We start from the raw sequence: 25,377 nt of genomic DNA, 5'->3' as shown, positions 1-25,377 counted from the left end.
AACGTTTCTGATAGAGCACGATAGGTTGGGGTGGAACCATAGACTGTATATATAAATGGACGTAGGGTCCGTGACGTCACCCATAGGATCCTGCAGAGTTGCTGAGAAGCCCTTAGTAGGCGGAGTCGGCCACTAACGGCTCGACAGTGACGTCAGAGTTCATTTCCTGCCTTCTCCAGCCTGCTCCAAATAAGGGCAAAGAGGCGGAGCCGAGGCGGGACCTCCTGCCACCGAGCTGAAAGTTCCAGAGCTAGCTGAAGCTACCAAGCTAATCTAACATGCTCCCCGTCTGCACACTGCCTGGCATTTTACGTTTCTAAGGTAAGCGGACATGAAACTATTCAGCAAAACTATAAATAATAATCTAAGTTATTGAGTTTTTAGCATAATACTTCAGAATCTTAAAATCCCTTAAGGTTTGTATGCAATTGTGCTAAATTCAACACTGGAATCAAGCAAATATTAATATGTTTGCATGACATTAGTTATTTATATTTTGATATCACTTAATTATACGTTTAATACATTTAAGTCAAGCTAAGGTACATGTGATGGTAGCTAGTTAGTGCTCTTACCTGTGAGGCCTCCTCCAAACAGCATAATAACCAGACTGTATCATTAAAACTAAGTACCAGTTCTAGATCCTTGAATTTAGACAAACAATTAAAAAGAAAACATGTATTTAAAGACCAATCTTTATTTGAATGTGCCTCTTAACCTGATATATTAGTTATACAGTAATAGTACTGACAATCTAAAAAAACTGAGCAACTCAACAGTCAACTTTATGTTTCTTATTGTCTAAAGCATTTATTATTTTCATTTTCCCCCTCTCATATTCAGTGTGGACGGATTGAGACAGCGTGGTGTCCAGAGAGCTGCAGAGACTTCAGGGAGAAACCTCCGTGTGATGGACGTCCTGTCTGTTGGTTTGGAGAGGACTGAGGGTCTTTCCTCTGCGAGGAGGACCAGCCCTGATGGAGGAGACCATGCTGGGCAAAGCTGATACCAACTGCACAGGCCTAGTCTGTCACTTTATTTGACTAAATGTGTTTACTTATACATTTAATAGGTTTACACCTTCTGTCCATATGTGCTTTTTATTTAAAACATTTGATTAAGTTTTGGTTCACATTTCAATAAATTGTATTTGTATTTGCACTCCTTTTGTCCATTATTCTTACTGAAAATGTTAGATTACACATTCACATCTGACTGAAGATTGGCCCCATTTGTTTGTGACGTTGCAAACTCTGCGGTACAAGGCACAAGTGATGTGAAGCTCATAAAGCGAGGCTAATAGAAATAATCAGCTGATGGAGCGTAGATGTGGAAATAGGTGTGCATTCCATCAGCTGACTGTTTTTACAATAAAAGTAGTTTCTTATTGTACTGGTCTTAAAATCTCATAGCATCTGCTTTTAATTTTCATCTTGGATGTTCTTCTTGACCCTCAGAGAAGGAGAAAATGTTGTGTCTTTCAGGCATGTCCTTTCCTAACAAAAATTACAGGAAACATAAAACATACTATTGCAGAAGAAATGTGTTATTTATGAAAGTGATGTGTTTGTGTGTTTAGGGCAGTGGTTCTCAAACTTTTTCTGTCATTCCCCACTTTGAACAGATGGGCCTTTTCAAGCCCCACCTGTTCCTCATCGCTCCAATAAAATGGTAAGCTAAGCTTAAAATTGTCAAATGTATCGTTCTATAACAGGGGTCTCCAACCTTTTTTAGGATGAGAGCTACTTTCAAAAAATAAAACAAGTCGTGAGCTACTTTTACTCCTCTTTTTAACTTTTTCGCAGTGTATAGATATTTGGCACATTTGAACATTATTATATGCTTACCTTTAACCTTTGTGTGCTGTTTGGGTCTGTGGGACCCGTTTTCAATGTTTACTAAAAGAAAATGTATGCAATTTAATTATTTTAACCTGCTTTATTTGGGGGTCGACTTCACCTCCTCTAGGGGGGTCCGGGGGCATGCATCCCCGGGAAGATCTTTTTTTTAATGTTGAAGTGAAATGCCTCAATCTGGTGCACTTTGAGCAAAAAATGAATTTATGGATACAGCTCTCAACACACTGAAAGGGAGCTGTATACTTTTCAATAATCCAAACATCTTTAGAATATGATCAAAACCAATAACAAATCATTTAAACTTGTTTATTCTTATCTTATGTTACCTAGTTAGCATTCTTTATTTTTATTTATGCATATTTTACGAATCACTCCCCTTTTAAACTTTTTTTTTTTTTTTTACTGTCCTATAGCACACATTGGAATGATTTCTTACTTTATTTTTTACACCTAGGCTATATTAAATAGATAAATGTGTGCTCTCTCTAGCTCTCTCGCTCTCTCTCTCTGTCTCGCTCGCTCACAGAGGCTGTGTGCTCCTCCGTGGCGATGACGGATTGCGTTAAAAAATTATAATAAACATAGGCCTATTGGGGGACACAAACGGGATTTCGAAAAGTGTCATGGTTAAACTCCTTGTGAAGTGGTGAGGTGCCGCTCCACATTGCTTTTCTTCCCGACGGCAACGCTGTAAATGATTTTGGTTTCAGTTGTGTGTTTGTGAGCAGGCTCGGATTGGCCATCGGGAGATTCGGGACTTTTCCCGGTGGGCCGCTGCCTTTGGTGGGCCGCTGGCTATGACATAGGTGGGCCGTGGACGTTCACAGCGCCGCTGCGCCGGTACCACACCCGCCGTTGCGAGTCTCCGGCTGTAACAGTCCACTAACGCCCGCGAGAACCCAGGTTTGAATCCGGCCTGAGGTCCAACAAATTTGTTTTTGTGTAGCGCGCCCCACACTTTGAGAAACGCTGGTTTAGGGGCTGTAGATATAATTATTTGGGAATTGTAAGGTTTTTTTTTTTATTTCAACAGTGAGCTACAAAGACAATCAGATTTTGAATGAACAGTATGAAGTTCATCAACATTTAAATATATGTTATTATCAAAATAATATTTAACTGTTATCAAAACGTAGTGCAACTGTAGAAGCTTGCTCTGTTGTCTCACTGAAAGAATAACTTTTACCACGTTTTTTACAGACAATATTTAGAGATAAATAGTAGCAGTTCTCACTATGTGTTAAATATCTTTGCCTATAATACATTAAATTAGAAAGCTGACAAAATCCTATTGCTTGTTAACATCTAAATGTAACTTTTTGCATGGAAAACCCCCTCAACTTAACTGATGTGTAGGTGATCTAGTACTGTTTAATGGAATGTATATCAGTGTATTCAAGTCAATACTTCATTCATTTGAACCAATATATTTCTTGATTCTTTGTACAGTATGAAAAAAAGAGTCTTTGTACCTGAGCTGAAGTTCACTGCTGTGAGGAGTCCAGTTCTGTCTCTCACTCCTTGGTCCAGCCTGTCTGCATCACCTGGACACCTTAAACAAACAGATATATATGTAAAGTACCATGTGTACAAACAATATAACTGATTCTCTTCTGTTGAACATGTTGGATTGTGTATTGTCTGAGTCAGGGTCCTTTTTATTCTACTGTAACTTTGGAAGTTGTGTTACCAATGCTTACTGTTTATTTGATACCCATTTGGTAATGCAATTAATAGAAACAACAAGGTTTGGGTTTGTTCTTCAGATGACTGTGACGTTAACGTGTAAGCTCAATAATGAACTCCAGCTCAACCAACCATATTGTAATATCTAAGTAATCATCTTGAAATATGACATTAATAATTATACACACATCTTATTGTGAATTTGATTTCACATACACTACTTTGACATTAGCTTGTCTACATACTTGAGCATAGCCAATTTACATTAACCTTAGCGATGCATACAGTTCCTACCTACATAATAAAATGTCTCTCTAAATTACAAGGATGACCTTATTTTATCAACCTCAAACAGTATTATCCCACTTAACGCTTAACACTTGTCTATTTTGTTTTAACCTTTATAAATATAGTCTATGATTTTAACTTGAAGGCTACGATTAGCATCGTTAGCACCGATGTAGCTACCACTCGCTTACACGCTAACCCAAGCCTTAACATTCATTACGTAGCTGATTAAAATCATTAACACATAAATAAAGCACTCAAATTTCACTTACCGCAAAACCGCATTCATGCACCGTCTGTTTCAACCGCAGAGCGAGTCACAATAGTCCGATATATAAGCATGAAGAACAAACAATCACGGCCGGCTTCAAGTTGTGTTTCCTGGATGAACTGACCAGGCAGAGTGCCTGTTGCTAGCTTCACAGAGCAGCTAGCAGAGAGACAAGAAGCTAGCAGCAGCAGTCATTTGACAGAGCCGTCACTCAATGTGACCACGCCCTAATTTATTCAAAAACTTTAAGACCTAATATAAATAAAAGGGTCGTGTTAGAAAACAATTGACTCACAGATCCATAATCATGAAGGTGGAATCTATATATTTATCATAATATTTATTGCATCCATGGGTAGAAACATGTTTTTTTCTGCTGTAAAGTTGGGCATTTTAACATGGGGGTCTATGGAAATTGCTCCTTTCTGCAGTCAGTCCCTATCGGCCAATATATGAACTGCAGTGTGTGGCACTTCCGTATTGGCGTCCCGGCTCTACCCCAAAGTTTGCCGCTTGGTTACAATACGTAACCCCCTGTTTCATGTCAGTACATTTTAGCCACAAGGGCCTTGTGTAGAACTCTGCTTGAAGCAACACAAATACATCACGGATTAAGTGTGATATAGAAATTCGCACACACACATACACACCCACCACCGCACCAGGAGTCCTCCACTAATGACTAGCAGAAGCACTCGCTTTATGGACGATGACCTTTACAAGCCCAAAGGTTAGGAACATTAAGTAGTGGGTGTCGGGGGGAGAAAGGGAACACCAGGAGAGAAGAACATTTGAATGTACAGGCATCAATATTTGAAGAAAAAAAGTCTTCTTCTGTTCTCATCTTTCAAAAATGTGTTTCAATGTGTAGAGAGAGATGAAGAGTACGAAAGAAGGAGAGGTGATGGATGAAGGGATCACATATGAGGAAGAGAGGGATTTAAAGGAGATGGAGTGGGGATGAAGGGCAAACCCTGGGTGTATTTCCTTTTCTACAGAGCGCTGTGCTAAGAGAGGGAGATGGAGAGGGGGGATGAGGAAACGTAGAAAGCGGAGAGATCAAAGAACATTGTATTCCTTTCCTGTTGAGATGCAGCGAGAAGGAGAAAAATAATAGCGGATGCCTCTGTGTGAGTCGGAGAAAGGAATCCGCTCTCCCGTCCATACATCCATCAAGACTTAAAGCCCAGTGAGCAGCAGCTGTGAGGCTACTTAGAGAAAGAGCAGCAGGACGCCCGGGTTCAGATAATCCCCGAGAGGAATGACAGGAGAAGACAATCAAGGTAGAAAAAGTTTGGAAGCAGAAGAGACGAAGGTGCAGGATGTCAAGTGTGAGGAACTAGGAAGAGAGAAACAAATAGACATCTTGCTGAGGAAGAATGAATAAATAATAAAGTTAATGCAATTGTTCCAAAGAATATCTGCAGAGCCAGTGATGACAGGCTAATTGGTTTTGTTTGTCAATCAGAGTTCCTAATGCACTCACTTCATCCTTTCTCCTCCATCAAATCTTCTTCTTTGCCGTCTTAATCCACCCAGCTCTGCCCAGATGCCTGTACACTCCCAATCCTATATAAACTGACAATCTCTGCCTTAAGGACGGTAAAACGAGGCTTTGTGTTTATGCGCTAGAATATTTACTTCAACACACACATATGCAGTGCCTTGCCAAGATCCTGTTTACCTTTAATCCTTAAATGCTTTCTGAGAAGTATTGATTGTTTGCGTAAAGATAATTTGTTCTGCGTATATACAAGAATACTGGAAAGCACAGTACACACACAAAACTTGCATTTACCTTCAATATTGAAGTGTTTGGAAAGATTAAAAAACAACGTTAAGGGTCCTAACTTGCACTTGTTTTTTGTGTGACTTTCATTACACATCTGTGTGTGTTTTAATGTTTGTATGTAGTCATTTAGTGTTTGTTTTTGGTCAATATGTCTTAGTCATTCTGTGTGTCTGTAGTTTTTATTTCTGTCATTAAAGTACTTCTGTGTGTTTTTATAGTTGCTTTGTCTCTCTTTTTGGTCTTTTTATGTGTCTTTGTAGTCATTTTTACTATTTCATAGTCGTTCCCTTTGCACTGTTTTTGTTTGTATCTCTTTGTAGTCTTTTTGTTTCTGATTTAATCTTTTTAATGTTTCTTTGTGATGATTTTGCATTTACTTTCATTGCACATTATCATGAAAAGACAAACTGTTTTTAATATGTATATTTATCTTGTTTTCTCTATCTGAACAGAGAAATATACTTTGGTTCAGAAGGTTTGTGAACAGATGTTTGCCTAGGTGGGCTCTACTGGAGCAACTGGACTCCATATGTGTCTGTGAATTACAACATGACAAGGCATATTGAAATAGTTCTCCATGTTTTAGAGTTAAGAGGTTGTTCTTGATTTGTCTTTGTCCTCTTGCTAATAATATTAACAATCAAGCTGTTTAAGATGCATTGCTGAAAGCACAGCGCCATGACTTTTATTCTCCTATTTGCTGATCCAGCTTGCCCCTAAAGATAATGCAGCCATTAATAATGTTTTTAATTGCACCTGTGCCCTTTGTGCTGGCAAGTCAAAATGTTACTTTAATCAAGTGGCAACCTCTGGGTCTGAAAAGTGAAACCAATGCTGAAGTACCTTAGCCCTCATTATTTATAATGACAAGCAGGGGATACATTTGTGGAGGAAACTTCTGTGTAGCAATGCAGTGGGAGTCACCGACTCATGAAGGAGACACGGGAAGAGCAGGAGCTTTGATGTCAAACATTGATGGTTTATTTAGGAGCTTCGGCCGGAGAATTCACATCACAAGTCCAAGAGCCAGAGGTTCTGACTTCACGGTAGAGTTGCCACGTCAAATCTGATCAATGATGACATGTATAGCCGCATGTCATCATTTCAGCGCTGGTTTTCTTGGTGGTGCCCAGCAAACAATGTGGGCTTCGTGAATAATTGGACAGCCTTCTGGGGAAAACCTGGTCTGATTAAGAGAGACGGCATTCATCCTACTTTGGAAGGTGCAAATCTCATTTCGGCAAACATTTCAGGGCTCTGTGGACTTAATCCATGACAAACTGGAGTTGAGACCAGGAGGCAGAGTCGCAGTCTTACACGCTTCTCTGCGCTCTCTCCTAGGCAGTCATCCATAGGAATCCCGACCCCAATAAAATACCCAATATTAACGGTGTGTGTGTCTGCCCAAGGACAATTTAAGGTAAAACCTAATAGAGGTGTCATACATAATAACCTAATAAAAGTAAATGTAACAACTACTACAGTGCAACAAAACAGGAAGATTAAATGTGGTCTCTTAAACATAAGATCTCTAGCATCTAAAGCAATACTGGTAAATGATTTAATATCAGATTATAATATTGATATATGCTGTCTCACTGAAACTTGGTTGAGACATGAAGAATATGTCAGCATAAATGAGGCCACTCCACCCAGCCATATCAATACTCATATTGCCCGAGGCACGGGCCGAGGAGGTGGAGTTGCAGCAATCTTTGACTCAAGTTTACTTATCAATACTAAACAAAAATTAAATTATACCTCCTTTGAAAGCCTCATTTTCAGTCTTACGCATCCGACCTGGAAAACTTTGCAGCCAATCTTATTTGTTACAGTGTACCGTGCACCAGGTCCTTATTCAGAATTCTTATCAGAATTCTCTGAGTTTTTATCAGCTTTGGTACTTAAAACAGATAAAGTAATTATCGTAGGTGACTTTAATATTCATGTTGACGATGATAAAAATAGCCTTACTGTTGCATTTAACTCTATATTAGATTCTGTTGGTTTCTGTCAGAGTGTAAATAAACCAACCCACTGCTATAATCACACTCTTGACCTTGTTCTGACTTATGGTATTGAAATTGAGCAACTATTAGTCGAACCGCATAATCCTGCTTTATCCGACCATTTCTTAGTAACTTTTGAAGTACTGTTACTAGACTACAAAGCATTAGCCAAAAGCTCCTGCAGCAGAAACCTATCTGTTAGTGCTATAGCCAAATTTAAGGAAGAGATTCCACCAATACTTAACTCGATAGCATGTCTGCATGTAGGGGAGGAAACTTATACAAAATGTACACCACCCCAAATTGATCATGTTGTTGATAGTGCTACAGATGCGCTGCGAATAAAATTAGACTCTGTTGCTCCTTTGAAAAAGAAGAAAATAAAACAACATAGATTAGCTCCATGGCATAATGCCGAAACCCGCAAAATAAAGCAAAAGTCGAGACAACTTGAAAGGATATGGCGTTCAACTAAACTTGAAGAATCTCGTTTAATTTGGCATATTACTCTCAATGAATATAAGAAAGCACTGCGTAAAGCGAGAGCAGCCTACTACTCTTCATTAATAGATGAGAATAAGAATAATGCAAGATTTCTTTTCAGCACTGTAGCCAGGCTGACAGAGAGCCACAGCTCGACTGAGCCTTCTATTCCCATAGCACTCAGTAGTAATGATTTTATGTGCTTTTTTAACGATAAAATTGTTACTCTTAGAAACAAAATCAATGACCTCTTGCCTTTGACCAGTATAGTGTTATCAACAGCTCCCGGAAACGTAAGTTCTAATAATATTACACTAGATAGTAAACTAGAATGCTTTTCAGCCATAAACCTTGAACAATTAAATTCAATGATTCTCTCTTCTAAACCATCAACGTGTATCTTAGACCCGATTCCAACTAAGCTGTTAAAAGAAGTTTTTCCATTAATTAGCACTTCTTTATTAAATATTATGAATATGTCTTTATTATCAGGCTATGTTCCAAAATCATTCAAAGTAGCAGTGATAAAACCGCTTCTTAAAAAGCACAACCTCGATCCAGAGGTTTTAGCCAACTATAGACCTATTTCTAATCTTCCGTTCCTCTCAAAAATTCTTGAGAAAGCAGTCGCAAAACAGCTGTGTGATTACTTAAGAAACTATGATTTATTTGAAGATTTTCAGTCTGGCTTTAGAACACAACATAGCACAGAGACAGCTCTGGTTAAAGTCACAAATGACATTCTAATAGCCTCTGACAAGGGACTTGTCTCTATTCTTGTCTTGCTCGATCTTAGTGCTGCATTTGATACTATCGACCATGATATCCTATTGCAAAGACTAGAGCACTTAGTTGGCATACAGGGAACTGCTTTAGGCTGGTTTAGGTCTTATCTATCTGAACGCTCTCAGTTTGTACGTGTCAACGATGAATCTTCCATGCAAACCAAAGTTAGCCATGGAGTGCCACAGGGCTCAGTGCTTGGACCTATTTTGTTCACCCTATATATGCTTCCGTTAGGCAATATTATAAGGAATCATTCTGTAAACTTTCATTGTTATGCGGATGATACTCAACTATATTTATCAATCAAGCCTGATGAAATTAATCATCTAAATAAAATTCAAGACTGCCTCAAGGACTTAAAAACGTGGATGACCTTACATTTTTTGATGTTAAACACGACCAAAACTGAAGTTATTGTACTTGGCCCGAAGAATCTACGAAACAAATTATCTAAAGATATATTAACTATGGATGGCATTAATTTGGCCTCCAGTGAGACTGTAAGGAATCTTGGTGTTATATTTGATCAGGATTTATCCTTTAACACCCACATAAAATCCATTTCAAGGACCGCCTACTTCCATCTACGTAACATTGCAAAAATCAGGCATATCTTGCCTCAAAACGATGCAGAGAAACTAGTCCATGCATTTGTTACTTCAAGGCTGGATTATTGTAACTCCTTATTATCAGGGTGTACCAAGAAGTCAGTCAAGTCGCTTCAGCTGATTCAAAATGCTGCAGCTCGTGTACTAACCAGAGTTAGGAAAAGGGACCACATTACTCCTGTTCTGGCTGCCTTACACTGGCTCCCTATAGAACACAGGATAGAATTTAAAATTCTTCTTCTCGCCTACAAAGCCCTTAATGGGCAGGCGCCATCTTACCTTAAAGAACTCATTATACCCTATTGTCCTACTAGGGCATTGCGTTCCAAGAATGCAGGGTTGTTGGTTGTTCCTAGAGTCTCTAAAAGTACAATGGGAGCCAGAGCCTTTTCTTATCAAGCTCCACTTTTGTGGAATCAGCTTCCAGTTTGTGTTCGGACGGCAGACACCCTATCCGTTTTTAAGAGTGTGCTTAAGACCTTCCTTTTTGATAAAGCTTATAGTTAGGGCTGATTAGATTCAGCCCCTAGTTTTGCTGATATAGGCTTAGTTTGTCGGGGGACATCTTACTTCTTCCTTCTCTCTGTCTATACCTGTGTACTCTCATGTTCCGATTAACCCAGCTTCCCCAAATTTCTTTCTTTTTGGTGTCTATATACGCCGGGATCCGGAGTCATGGATGATCCTGCGGTCCTGTGTCATGGATTGCGAGTCCTGGATCTTGAGTCGTGGCTGCGGTCCTGGATCATAAGTCCTGGATGGATATCCTCGTGGATTCATCTTCTTATTATACACACATGCATTTCAAAACATTTGGACTACCTATGTTGCAAATGTATTATCTTTTCAATTTACACACGGCATCTATTGCACGTCTGTCCGTCCTGGGAGAGGGATCCCTCCTCTGTTGCTCTCCCTGAGGTTTCTCCCATTTTTCCCTTTAAACTGTGGGGTTTTCTCTGGAAGTTTTTCCTTGTACGATGTGAGGGTCTAAGGACAGAGGGTGTCGTATTGTCATACTGATATTCTGTACAAACTGTGAAGTCCACTGAGACAAATGTAACATTTGTGATATTGGGCTATATAAATAAACATTGATTGATTGATTGATTGATTGATAAGGAACTCTACCCCAGACCCATGTATTTAGCTAGTTCAGAAAGACTAATCAACATGCTGCATAACAAGATAGAATCATAACACCTCTATCAGCTGACGCCAACAGGCAGGAACAGGGAGACAGGACACTGAGAGCACAGCAGCCAAGGTTACAGGTGCCTGTGCTCAGTCAGGACAGTTTGAACTGATAAACTGGGTCAAAGTTATGGACCTTGGAAAATATTTCCCCAACAGATACATTTATATAGAAAACAAATGTTGAACCTATTCTTTCATAAAGCAGTGAGCAATGATAAACTAAAGCCAATACAAGCGGTACATGATGATACAAATGGTCTATGTGTGGAAGAGAAAGATTGATATCCAAGCTCAAAACTCATTCTGACGCTGTTTGCCATGGGATTAAATATCCCATGTGTGTTAATAATTGTTTTATAATTAAATACAGGGTTACATGTTACAGGCACTTAAGACTTTATATACCGTCGTTTAGATACATTATTCAAATTTAACAGCCATGTAAAGTTAATTTTGTATTCAACTTTAATGTTCTTGCGCATTTAAATTGTCTTCAATGACAATGTAGAACATGCAGAATGACACTATACTTTAGGTATACAGTATCACTGTTCTTTTGTAAATCTTTTTGTAGCCCTCATATCCAAATGTAATTGTTCAGTATTTTTCCAAGTGTTTCATTTTACATTCGGTTTATTCTATTTGATATGTATATTTTAGTCCGGCAACTTACATTAACCATTTTTTCCATAGCACTTTTTAAATTGCACAATTTTGTATCTTTTACTTTTGCGCATTACTTATGTTGCAATGTTGAAAGAGCTTGATGCTCAAGATGTACCACATGTGTACCAAAATGACCCATCCTTTGAATCAGCTGGTATTAGGATGTGTTCTTTGGCTTGCTGATCTCTCAGGGAAATGACCCCCAGCTTGCTGGCACTGATCACACTCTAAACTACTCTTATAATATGCTGCTTCAGCCTTACTGTGAGCATTGCTGGGCTGCGGATGCGGGGACATTGTTAATGCGCGGGGGGGGGCATCATTTTAATGAGGTTTGCATTTTTAGAATGCTAAGTACTACATAGGGTTTCAGCTGTTAGTGATATTCAAAGGATTTTGAATATCATGCTGGCAGAGCTTGTGTTCTTTCAAACAATAGGCGTAACGCAGCAGAAAAAAGGAAAGGAAAATGCTCAGGAGGCAGTTAATCATGGCTGAGACCCACTGGACTCTTTACCAGATATGGAGTGTAGATTAATAACCTCAATTTATAATCAGGCAAGGTGTGGTCACCTCTATTTCTGGGTCCTTTAATTAGGTGTCTTGATGGAATATAAGAAGGAAGCGACCGGGGCCCTTATCGGCCGATCCAAAGATAACTTATCTCTTGTTCCTTTACTTATTTGCTCCTCTTTCCTGCTCCTTTTCTCTTTCCTTGCTCATCCTCAGAGATGTTATTCTCCACAGGCCCTGTCGCCGGAACCTGTTAATAATCCCAAAGCAATTTGCAGGGACTTTAGCTCAACTGATCTCCAGGTAGAGCTCCTCATGGGCCCAATAACCACCACAGTAACCTCCTTATTCCCTCAACTTCGAGTATTGATTTGAAGGCTAGGTAATAGGGACGAGGAGGTCATCTCTGCCCTATTTCTTTAGACATTCCTGTATGTAATTAACTGCACCCGATCAATTAAAGTGACATGTACGGTGGTGATTCATTCAACTAATGGAACCTAAAAGGGTTTCAACGTTAAGTTGAAAAAGTTGTTATCCATTCATGCACATGACGTGTGTGCTCATGCAATTAATCCCCGCATGTAGTGACACGAATGGAGATGAATTACTATCCCTTATCAAAATGTGATTTTCTTTACTCTTTTCGTGTGTGATATAAAAGTACAATTAATTGGGTGTTAATTGATTGGGTTTCCTGTAAAAAATAAAGTTGTACTTCCTATATTAAAAATGTAAGCTTATCTTAAGAGACACCTTCAAAATGTATTGATCATTTCAAGGTGGGACGTTTTACTGCTTGACTTTCAAAGGGCATGGATTAGATTTGATGCGAGGTATGACCCTCTCATTCATCTCTATAGCCCCCGAGTCACTGACGTTAATGCTGACATAATGGTCATAAGATCAACTTTCAGACATGACCTTCAAACTCTGAGAAACTTAAACGGTGTAAAAGCTCTTCCGCCTCGAAAGAAGGGAAACAATGAATTAGTAGCTGCTTCCAAATTAACCTTAATGGCATTAATATGTAACAAATCCCTTGGTGATGTGCACCTAAAATAGAAACTCAGAGACAACATAAGGCTGAGGTGACACTCACATTCTCCTTCCTACTCAACTGTTTTATGTAACCAAACTAACTGCCAAACTTATAAATGGAGCCATTTAAACCTTAAACACGTGTTGATTGATACATGTTGTGCCCTCTGGGTTTCTGTAGATGTGCTGAGACTGTTCAGAATTACAAATTCCACTCATTAATTTGAATTTATACCTTTTTTTCACAGTTTACTTTGTTATCTAAGGCAGGGGTTCTCAAAGCGGGGGTTGCGACCCCCGGAGGGTCGCGAGACCCCGAGTGGGGGTCGCAAGATGATTACAAAATAAAAATGAAAAAAAAATAAAATAATGGATTCATTTTTCTTATAATTTTTTTTTTTTAATCATTATTAATAATAACGTTTGCATAGACATTTTCAGGGGCGGACTAGCCATCTGTATAATTTCCCCGCAACGAGGCTCTCTCTTTGACAATCCACTAGCGCAGTGTTTCTCAAACTTTTTCATACCAAGGACCACTTAACCAATACAAAACACTCATGGACCACCTAACTCCACAAATATCCAAAAACAATAGGCCTGCTTACCCATTCCAACAGTAAAGAACAAATTACAGCCTAATAATGACAGTTTAACCTTCTCTATATCGCCTCGTTCACACATTAAATCAACAATACAAATACAACTACAGATTGTATAAGCATTTAGTTCAAATGCGATTTAAAATTCTCTCAGGTTTTACACCTCTTATTATGAAATGTAGACTACATTTATTATGTAGTATTATTTTAAACTCAAGTTTATGTCCGAGCCAACAGACTCACAGATTGTTGGCTACTGAGAGATATGCAAAATACACCGCATGTAGTACGACACAAACCTCCGCTGTTGATTTTCCAAACAAAATACAATAAAGCTATGGTCGCAGGTCCAAGTTTAACTCTCTGAGGCCTGCATGGTCTGTCTACAAAACAAAAATAAAAAAACGTTTATGCAGCCCCAACAACAGCCTCTGATCATCAACAGACTTCATGCAATGCTTCATCAGATGCATATATTAGATAATGATCTCTATCTCACTCCTAACACATCTAAATCTACTTTCAGCATGGATAAATGTTCATAAAATACATCCATTGTTTGTTCTTTGTGCTTCTTGAAATCCTAAAAAACACATCGTTTTCTAGAACAGATTACAAATCGCCTGAAAATGGTACACACAAGTGGCAACATGCTTGACGGAGGTGTTGCGCTGGGTTATATCATGCAATCGAAAGTGAAACTTAAGCTCGCTCCATTGCGGAGATATTCCCGCGAGAGTGTGGAAAACTGAAATGAATTCACTAGCCCCCCCCCCCCCCCCCCCCCCCCCGTTGCCAGTGGCACTGTTATTTTGGGGGTCGCAGGCTGAAAAGTTTGGGAACCCCTGATCCAAGGGGGGGGGGTTACTTTTCAAGCTATTTTTGGCTTCTTAACTCTATACTATACGCAGAAAGGTAGACAGTGAGTCAATATTAAAGCTCACCTATTATGCTATATTTGAACAACATATTATAGGGCCATATCTATACAAAACATGTATCTGAGAGTTTTGCTCAAAATAGCAAACAGATCACCCATTGTAGCATGCCTCATACCCCTCTATTGTATTCAAATGTAACCGAGCTGCTGCTGGCCACGCCCCTTTGCAGCTGCTGCTGGCCGCGCCCCTTTGGAGTCTGCATGCAAGCAGTGAGCTCTGTGAAGAGAACAGCCTGTCCTCCTACAAAAAACGACCAAATAAGTCGATTGTTTAAGCACCTTAGATTACGACCCAGAGCCACGTTTTAAAATGTAGCACCTCTAGTGGTCGTGTAAGAAACAACATGCTCACGTTTATTCACAAATGACCCTTTCTGGAAAATCCTAAATTGTAGAATAGTTTTGCCATTAAAATGCTTTTTGATTAGATTTCTCGCGAGAAGTGTATATTGTACTTTTAGAATCCACGTCCAGTGGATGTGTAGGATCTATAGCTTGATAGATATTATGAAGATGGTTTGAGGTCTCGCCAGGATAACGTGTATATGCGGCAGCAAAGGTAGCGTGGGTGAAAACAGTTTTTCCGGTCTCGAAGTTTTCATAATAAAACCGGATATATTCCCCTCACTGTCAAATGATTACACAGTGATATCTGCATTACTCATCCACTAAAAAACATCAGTTTATCCTTGTTAATTACACAATATTGATTGGTTTAAATTGTATACAATGCTTTTGTGTTTTTAACCTTCGATTCAGAGAAACGAATAGTTTTTTAGGAGTTTAGACACTAGAGTTTCTGAAGATACTACACTACCCAGAATCCCCAGCTATCGTTTGGGACTACAACATCCGCCTTGCTTTACAAACCCTGTGATTAGGCATCAAGCCCTGTGATTGGATGTTGGAGTGGCAGTGCGAAAAGGTTACGCTGAGTGCAACAGCTCTTTGAAATGGAATGGAACCACGGCAGACTTTCCAAAACTGGAATTGGACGGGTTCAGCCCCCGGCTCCGGCTCCAGCCCCCCCCCCCCCCAGCACTACACATGCTGGCTATTGTGTTTCGCAACATTATATGGCACAACCCTTTATAAGACGTTTTCGTATTTCCCACAATTATAAGTTGCCAGTATTAAACTGTGTACACCCTGGAGGTTTAGGGGCAACGAAACACAGTGGTGTTATCAAATTTAAAACATATAATTAATAAATGGGTGAAATAATATACCCACATGACACCTAAGGTCAGAAAAGCTTTATTTAACAGCTGGTCTTATGTCTGTGACCCCTCCTGTTGTTCATTGATAAGCCTGAAACATGCACTTGTCAAGGTTCAGAGGCACATTTTGCAAATATGGCAGTAGCCATCGATCATCTTAAGATAAGATAAGATAAGATATACTTTATTGATCCCCAGTTGGGAAATGTTTTTGTTACAGCAGCATACTACTTTGTTCTACTCCACTACAATTCAGAGGTTAACCTGGTATTTTTACTCCACTACATTTATTTTAGTTACTTTGCAGATCCTGATTAATGATGTGAAATATAAACAACCCTTAAATCAGACTTTAGTTACACCTGACTTAAATTCAGGGAAGGTGATTGTCAAGTGCCAAAATAAACTATGCAATATATTGGACGTTAAGTACTTTGTCAGACTTCATATTTATCTGTGGATAACCCCAACGTTTTTCTCTTATTCAAAAGAAGACCTTAACTTAAAGTAATCTTTAATGTTTAAATAAAGCCTTATTAGTTGGTCTGTTTTGCACATCCTCCTGTTAATATCTTTGGACGTCCAGCACTAAACTGTTTGATTGAAGAGATCACGACAGTATCTTCTTGATATTTTACATTTTGTATGTAGGCTACTCTTAATATTTAAATGTTTTCATCAAATAAAACGTATTCAACAACACAATTCAATAACGTGCTTTAACCACTAGGCGGTGCGGGTTAAAAAACCAGTGGTGTAGTTAATAAAACATAATAATATCAAACATAATATGACTATTAACTTTATTGTGAAATTACAACAGAACAGTAAAGGAAAATACAGTTTCAGTCTCTCGATTTGAAGCTTATGCATTGTACCATGAACCTGTATAGACCTGTAACAGTCAACTGCATGAGGAGTTGGAAAGGTAATGAATTAATGAATGAATTAAAATGTCGAACTCGGACTTCATTTTAAGGACATTTCGGCCAGGGATTTAGAGCTATATTTGTTTAACCACCGGATTGGCAAAACAGGAGAGTGTGTGCAGCAGTCTGCCTTGATCTATGTATTCATGTCTGTGACACTCACAGTATCTGCTGCCTACAGCTGTTTTATAGAAGGAAAACCTCCTTCACTTCATGAAATCTCTGCAGCACCAGGAGGCAGCGGGAGGGTTAACTCAGCCTCTGAGAAGAGGAGCGCGCAGACCCTTTCACACACCACCTTTCACACACCACCTTTCACGTACCGCCTTTCACTGTGTTTACCTTCAGAATCATTAGAAAAGCTAAGAGCTTTAACCACACACACCTCTATACACACACACACACACACACACACACACACACACACACACACACACACACACACACACACACACACACACACACACAATATTGATCAAACTATATATCCTACATATCCACTGGACGTGGATTCTAAAAGTACAATATACACTTCTCGCCAGAAATCTAATCAAAAAGTGTTTTAATGGCCAAACTATCCTCCAATTTAGGATTTTACAGAGAGGGTCATTTGTGAATAAACGACCATCTGTAACGTTTGCATTCAACGAGAGCAGGACGTATTAAGCACTTGAACAATCGGCATATTTGGTCGTATGAGTTGGAGGACTTGTTGGAAGAGAAGGCTGTCTATCAGCAGAAACTCAGCTAAACGCTGCCGTAATTAAACACCATATTACGTTACAAACCACATCAGGCATTATTTCTGAAACAGTATGGAGCTCAAACGCTTTCTCACGGGTTCACCACAAGGTGAGTACCTTTTATATCTGGCTTCTTTACACATACTCTCTCCAGTAAAGTGTTAGCTCTGAGTGTTTTGATTTATTGATTGATTGATACATTTAATTTTGAACAAGTAAAATAAATAATTACAAAAAACAAAAACATGTTGCAGTGCATATTCATGTAAGAGACTACAAAACAAAGTGACATTTACAACAACAACAACAACAACAACAATAACAACAACAACAGCATTAGCAACATAAACAGTCCCACATCTAGTGTTCGAAAAGGAATGAGAAGAAATATAACTTATTTAATTTCACCTCCTTGTCCGTAAATTATTTATTTATAATCTATAATCTATAAATAATTATCATTATTATTATTATTATTATTATTATTAATCTGCTTTACTTGTTGATTGACCTACCGTATATACAGGACTGTCTCAGAAAATTAGAATATTGTGATAAAGTTCTTTATTTTCTGTAATGCAATTAAAAAAACAAAAATGTCATACATTCTGGATTCATTACAAATCAACTGAAATATTGCAAGCCTTTTATTATTTTAATATTGCTGATTATGGCATACAGCTTAACAAAACTCAAATATCCTATCTCTAAATATTAGAATATCATGAAAAAGTATACTAGTAGGGTGTTCAACGAATCACTTGAATCGTCTAATTAACTCGAAACACCTGCAAGGGTTTCCTGAGCCTTGAAAAACACTCAGCTTGGTTCAGTAAACTAAATCACAAGTATGGGGAAGACTGCTGATCTGACTGCTGTCCAGAGGACCGTCATTGACACCCTCCATCAGGAGGGTAAGACACAAAAAGAAATTTCTCAAAGAGCAAGCTGTTCACAGAGTGGAGTTTCAAAGCACATCCACAAAAAGTCTGTTGGAAGGGGGAAATGTGGCAGGAAACGCTGCACAACCAAGAGAGATGACCGCAGCCTTAACAGCATTGTGAAGAAGAGTCGCTTCCAGAATTTGGGGGAGCTTCAAAGACAGTGGACTGAAGCTGGAGTCCAGGTATCAAAAGTCACTGTTCACAGACGTGTCCGGGAAATGGGCTACAATAGCCGTATTCCCATGGTCAAGCCACTTCTGAACTCAAGACAACGGAAGAGGCGTCTGACTTGGGCTAAGGAAAAGAAGCACTGGACAGTTGCACAGTGGTCCAAAGTCCTCTTTTCAGACGAAAGCAAGTTTTGTATTTCATTTGGAAGTCAAGGCGCCAGAGTCTGGAGAAAGGCTGGAGAGGAGCAAAATCCAAGTTGCTTGAAATCCAGTGTGAAGTTCCCACAGTCAGCGATGGTTTGGGGAGCCATGTCAGCTGCTGGTGTTGGTCCACTGTGTTTCATCAAGCCCAGAGTAAATGCAGCTGTGTACCAAGAGATTTTAGAGCACTACATGCTTCCGTCTGCTGAAAAGCTCTATGGAGATGAGGAATTCATTTTCCAGCATGATCTGGCACCTGCCCACAGTGCCAAAACCACCAGTAACTGGTGTACTGACCATGGCATTACTGTCCTCGATTGGCCTGCAAATTCCCCTGACCTGAACCCCATAGAGAATATGTGGGGTATTGTGAAGAAGAAGCTGAAAGACACCAGACCCAACAATGCTAATGAGCTAAAGGCCACTATTGAAGCATCCTGGGCATCCATAACACCTCAGCAATGCCACAGGCTGATTGCCTCCATGCCACGCCGCATTGATGCAGTAATCCGTGCAAAAGGATTCCCAACCAAGTACTGAGTGCATTAATGGACATTTTCAAATGTTTGATTGTGTTTTGCTGTTATAAATCTTTTTTTTTTACTTGGTCTGAGGAACTATTCTAATTTTTTGAGATAGGATTTTTGAGTTTTCTTAAGCTGTATGCCATAATCAGCAATATTAAAATAATAAAAGGCTTGCAATATTTCAGTTGATTTGTAATGAATCCAGAATGTATGACATTTTTGTTTTTTTAATTGCATTACAGAAAATAAAGAACTTTATCACAATATTCTAATTTTCTGAGACAGTCCTGTATATACACATATATATATGTACATATACATAAACACAAATACACATACACATAGTCAAACACCCTCCGCATCCCTGTACCTCGAGAAAAATAATTTCTCTGAATTTCCTCTTCAACTGGTTGATGTCTGGACATCGCTTTAGCTCCACATTCACACTGTTCCATAGTCTCACTCCACAGGAGATACAAAAAGTTATTCTGGTTGTACGGACCCTATGAATTTCGAATTGAAATGGTCTCCTTGAACTATATCCCCCCATTCTTTGAGTGAATACTTTTTGGATGTTTCCTGGTAAAACGTTATTGTTTGCCTTAAACATGATTTGTGCCGTTTGGAATTCTACTAAGTCTGTAAATGTTAAAAATGTTGACTGCAGGAATAATGCGTTGGTGTGATCAAGGTATTTGGCATTGTGAATGATTCGTATGGCTTTTTTTTGTAACATAGATACTGCATGTATTGAACTTTGAGTGTTATGCTTACTTCAAAACATGTCGGGCATTGTTTCTGATACAGCAACGTTTCTGATAGAGCACGATAGGTTGGGGTGGAACCATAGACTGTATATATAAATGGACGTAGGGTCCGTGACGTCACTCATAGGATCCTGCAGAGTTGCCGAGAAGCCCTTAGTAGGCGGAGTCGGCCACTAACGGCTCGACAGTGACGTCAGAGTTCAACTCCCGCCTACTCCAGCCTGCTCCAAATAAGGGCAAAGAGGCGGAGCCGAGGCGGGACCTGCTGCCACCGAGCAGAAAGTTCCAGAGCTAGCTGAAGCTACCAAGCTAAGCTAACATGCTCCCCATCTGCACACTGCCTGGCATTTTACGTTTCTAAGGTGAGCGGACATGAAACTATTCAGCAAAACTATAAATAATAATCTAAATAATTGAGTTTTTAGCATAATACTTCAGAATCTTAAAATCCCTTAACGTTTGTATGCAATTGTGCTAAATTAAACACTGGAATCAAGCAAATATTAATATGTTTGCATGACATTAGTTATTTATATTTTGATATCACTTAACTAGTCGTTTAATACATTTAAGTCAAGCTAAGGTACATGTGATGGTAGCTAGTTAGTGCTCTTACCTGTGAGGCCTCTTCCAAACAGCATAATAACCAGACTGTATCATTAAAACTAAGTACCAGTTCTAGATCCTTGACTTTAGACAAACAATTCAAAAGACAACATGTATTTAAAGACCAATCTTTATTTGAATGAGCCTCTTAACCTGATATATTAGTTATACAGTAATAGTATTGACAATCTAAAAAAACTGAGCAACTCAACAGTCCACTTTATGTTTCTTATTGTCTAAAGCATTTGTTATTTTCATTTTCCCCCTCTCATATTCAGTGTGGACGGATTGAGACAGCGTGGTGTCCAGAGAGCTGCAGAGACTTCAGGGAGAAACCTCCGTGTGATGGACGTCCTGTCTGTTGGTTTGGAGAGGACTGAGGGTCTTTCCTCAGCGAGGAGGACCAGGCCTGATGGAGGAGCCCATGCTGGGCAAAGCTGATACCAACTGCACAGGCCTAGTCTGTCACTTTATTTGACTAAATGTGTTTACTTATACATTTAATAGGTTTACACCTTCTGTCCATATGTGCTTTTTATTTAAAACATGTTTGATTAACTTTTGGTTCACATTTCAATAAATTGTATTTGTATTTGCACTCCTTTTGTCCATAATTCTGACTGAAAATGTTAGATTACACATTCACATCTGACTGAAGATTAGCCCCATTTGTTTGTGACGTTGCAAACTCTGCGGTACAAGGCACAAGTGATGTGAAGCTCATAAAGCGAGGCAAATACTAATAATCAGTTGATGGAGTGTAGATGTGGAAATAGGTGCATTCCATCAGCTGACTGTTTTTACAATAAAAGTAGTTTCTTAGTGTACTGGTCTTAAAATCTCATAGCATCAGCTTTTAATTTTCCTCTTGGATGTTCTTCTTGACCCTCAGAGAAGGAGAAAATGTTGTGTCTTTCAGGCATGTCCTTTCCTAACAAAAATTACAGGAAACATAAAACTTATTATTGCAGAACAAGTGTGTTATTTATGAAAGCGGTGTGTTTGTGTGTTTAGGGGTTGTAGATATAATTATTTTGTAATTGTAATGTTTTTTTTTATTTCAACAGTGAGCTACAAAGACAATCAGATTATGAATGAAAAGTATGAAGTTCATCAACATTGAAATATATGTTATTATCAAAATAATATTTAACTGTTATCAAAACGTAGTGCAACTGTAGAAGCTTGCTCTGTTGTCTCACTGAAAGAATAACTTTTACCACGTTTTTTAAAGACAATATTGAGAGATAAATAGTAGCAGTTCTCACTATGTGTTAAATATCTTTGCGTTCAATACATTAAATTAGAAAGCTGACAAAATCATATTGCTTGTTAACATCTAAATGTAACTTTTTGCATGGAAAAAACCCTCAACTTCACTGATTTGTAGGTGATCTAGTATTTAGTATTGTTTAATGGAATGTATATCAGTGTATTAAAGTCAATACTTCATTTATTTAAACCAATATCTTTCTTGATTCTTTGTACAGTATGAAAAAAAGAGTCTTTGTACCTGAGCTGAAGTTCACTGCTGTGAGGAGTCCAGTTATCTCTCTCACTCTCTGGTCCAGCCTGTCTGCATCACCTGGACACCTTAAACAAACAGATATATATGTAAAGTACCATGTGTACAAACAATATAACTGATTCTCTTCTGTTGAACATGTTGGATTGTGTATTGTCCGAGTCAGGGTCCTTTTTATTCTACTGTAACTTTGGAAGTTGTGTTACCAATGCTTACTGGTAATGCAATTAATAAAAACAACAAGGTTTGGGATTGTTCTTCAGATGACTGTGACGTTAACGTGTAAGCTCAATAATGAACTCCAGCTCAATCAACCATATTGTAATATCTAAGTAATCATCTTGAAATATGACATTAATAATTGTAATATACACACATCTTATTGTGAGGTTGATTTCACATACACTACTTCAACATTAGCTTGTCTACATACTTGAGCATAGCCAATTTAAATTAACCTTAGTGATGCATACAGTTCCTACCTACATAATAATCATCTCTCTAAGTTACAAGGATGACCTTATTTTATCAACCTCAAACAGAAGCCGTTTGTTGTACAGTATTATCCCACCTAATGCTTAACACTTGTCTATTTCGTTTTAACCTTTATAAATATAGTCTATGATTTTAACTTGGAGGCTACTATCAGCATCGTTAGCACCGATGTAGCTACCACTCGCTTAGACGCTAGGGGTTTCACCAACTAATCGACTAGTCGGCGCTGTAGGCCCTAGTCAACTAGTCGTGAAAATAATGGAGGTAAACGAGGTGCTGCAAAATGCTCCAAAACACGTCCGACATTCTTATGTATGGCAGTACTTCAACGAAGATGTAACCAACTCCACAGTGAAGTGTCAGTTGTGTACAGCTGTACTGAAGTACAATACAAATGCATCTGCTATGCGCAACCATCTGAAGATGAAACACCCGCTGCCGACAGCTAGCACTAGCAGTAATGCTAGCACCAGTGAGCAACGGACCGGCGTCAGCACTGAACAGAGGCAAACGAACAGCAAGAAAACACGGGTCAACAGTGATGCGGATGATGAGCTACGGGATTACTGCCAGCGGACACCGCATATCCCCACAATGGATAATCCACTGGAGTGGTGGGCAGAAAACGTGCACCGCTTCCCCCGCTTTCGAGGAGCTACCTGGCTATTCCAGCCACAAGCACCCCGAGTGAGAGGGTTTTTTCCCTGGCAGGCAACACTGTCACCCGAAAGCGGTCAAGCCTCCTTCCCTCACATTTCGATGCGTTGGTGTTCAAACCAAACCAAAAATATGGAAAGGTGGACGTTATCGTGGAGGACAGCGAAGTGTTGCGCAATGCGCTGTTGCGCACTGGATTTACGTGGCATTTATGTAAACAAGAGTTTTTGCTGTCGATTTTGGTGAGTCCAGTTACTGTTTGTTATTTACTCAGCCATGTAACACAAATTAAAATGCAGTGTTTAATGTTACTGTATGAGTTCCAATATAAAATACTCGGGATGCACCGAATATTCGGCCGAAAATGGTTAAGAAGGCCCTTTCGGCTTTGAAATCAAAACACCCGGACAAATATGCGGAGTAAGATCAAATCACAAGCACTGACAGCGAGAGACTGTTCAGCGCTGCCTCTCATGTGCTTGATGAGAAGAGGAACAGACTTATGGCTGATAAAGCAGAGAAGCTAATGTTCATTAAAAAGACCTCCCACTTTTCCTTAATAAGTAGACAAGGCAGGCTTATCATAAGCTTATCTAGTTCTACATGTCTACTCTATACCCACTTTCCTGAACAATTTTCATTGTGAGTTATAATTCACCATCTCAGGTTATCATTAGGGGGAAATGACAGCAGCACAGTGTTCAATATATTGTACTTTCAGTATCTAAATGATACAATGTTGTTTACATTGCTCATGAGGATAGACCACCTTATTTGCAGATTCTTGAAATTGTAATTCAATTTGTAATTGATTGTGGATTTTGTATCCAGTTTTCACTTTATGTATCTTTATACAATGTTTACTACTTTGCTTATGAGGACAGACAGCCTTATTTACAGATTCTTGAAATTCAATTGTAATTTCATTTGTAAATAGTTACATTCATGTGGATTTATCCAGTTTGCACATTTGTATGCATGCACTTATAGGTGCATTTGTTGTTGTTGAAGGCCTGGCTGTTACAGTCTTTATTTACACTATTTTGTTGTAGGCCTACTGGTCTAGATGTTTATGCAGTTTTAAAGCACCTTGGCTTTGTTCTGAATGCACTTTGTTGTAGTTATCCTACAGAGAAAAGAAAATGCACTTGACTTGGGATTAATGTACAGTATGCATTCAAAAGTGCTGAATAAATGTTTTATGGACCCATAATAGTGATTATTATTTAAGTTAAGTTTTGCATAATCATTTATTTTTCCACAATCAGGCAGCTGAACAACATTGGTAAAAAATGTATACATTATATATATATATATTTCTATTAATCATTTTCGGCCTTTCGGCATTCGGTTTTTGGCCAACTGTTTCCTATTTTCGGTATCGGTTTCGGCCAAGAATTTCCCATTCGGTGCACCCCTATAAAATACAGTTGTACACCTCTCTTTGTGTGTCTTTATTATGACGTAACGACTAGTCGACTAGTCGACTGCTATTTTGAAAACCGTGTCGACTAGTAAATATTGGTAGTTGTGAAACCCCTATTACACGCTAACCCAAGCCTTAACATTAATTACGTAGCTGATTAAAATCATTAACACATAAATAAAGTACTCAAATTTCCCTTACCGCATTCATGCACCGTCTGTTTCAACCGCAGAGCGAGTCACAATAGTCCGATATATAAGCATGAAGAACAAACAAACATGGCCGGGGGCAAGTTGTGTTCCCTGGATGAGCTGAAGCAGAGTGCCTGTAGCTTCACGGAGCAGCTAGCAGAGAGACAAGAATCTAACAGCAGCAGTCACTTCACAGAGCCGTCACTCAATGTGACCACGCCCTAATTTATGCAAA

The 25,377-nt window shown here is 38.9% G+C and overlaps 1 protein-coding gene across 6 annotated transcripts in view; it reads right to left on the bottom strand.

Moving 5' to 3' along the window:
- The window catches only part of LOC307031643 (uncharacterized protein), a 144,621-nt gene that overhangs the window by 34,889 nt on the left and 84,355 nt on the right, over positions 1 to 25,377 (bottom strand). For 3 of the 6 annotated variants that reach the window (XR_013806035.1, XR_013806037.1, XM_079668919.1), the window contains exon 4: positions 3,332 to 3,411. Coding sequence is in view for 2 of the 6 variants with exons in the window: in XM_079668919.1 (XP_079525045.1) it covers positions 3,332 to 3,411 (80 nt within the window). In the remaining 4 variants the exon portion in view is untranslated. Of the gene's footprint in view, positions 1 to 3,331; positions 3,412 to 4,105; positions 4,601 to 20,614; positions 21,780 to 22,361; positions 22,442 to 25,377 lie in introns of those variants that run through there. The other 3 variants (XM_079668920.1, XR_013806038.1, XR_013806036.1) reach the window with 3 other exon arrangements.

The sequence above is a fragment of the Notothenia rossii genome (assembly GCF_949606895.1).
Source record: "Notothenia rossii genome assembly, chromosome: 3".
Taxonomy (NCBI): Eukaryota; Metazoa; Chordata; class Actinopteri; order Perciformes; family Nototheniidae; genus Notothenia; species Notothenia rossii.
This window is presented reverse-complemented; position numbering and strand designations above follow the sequence as displayed.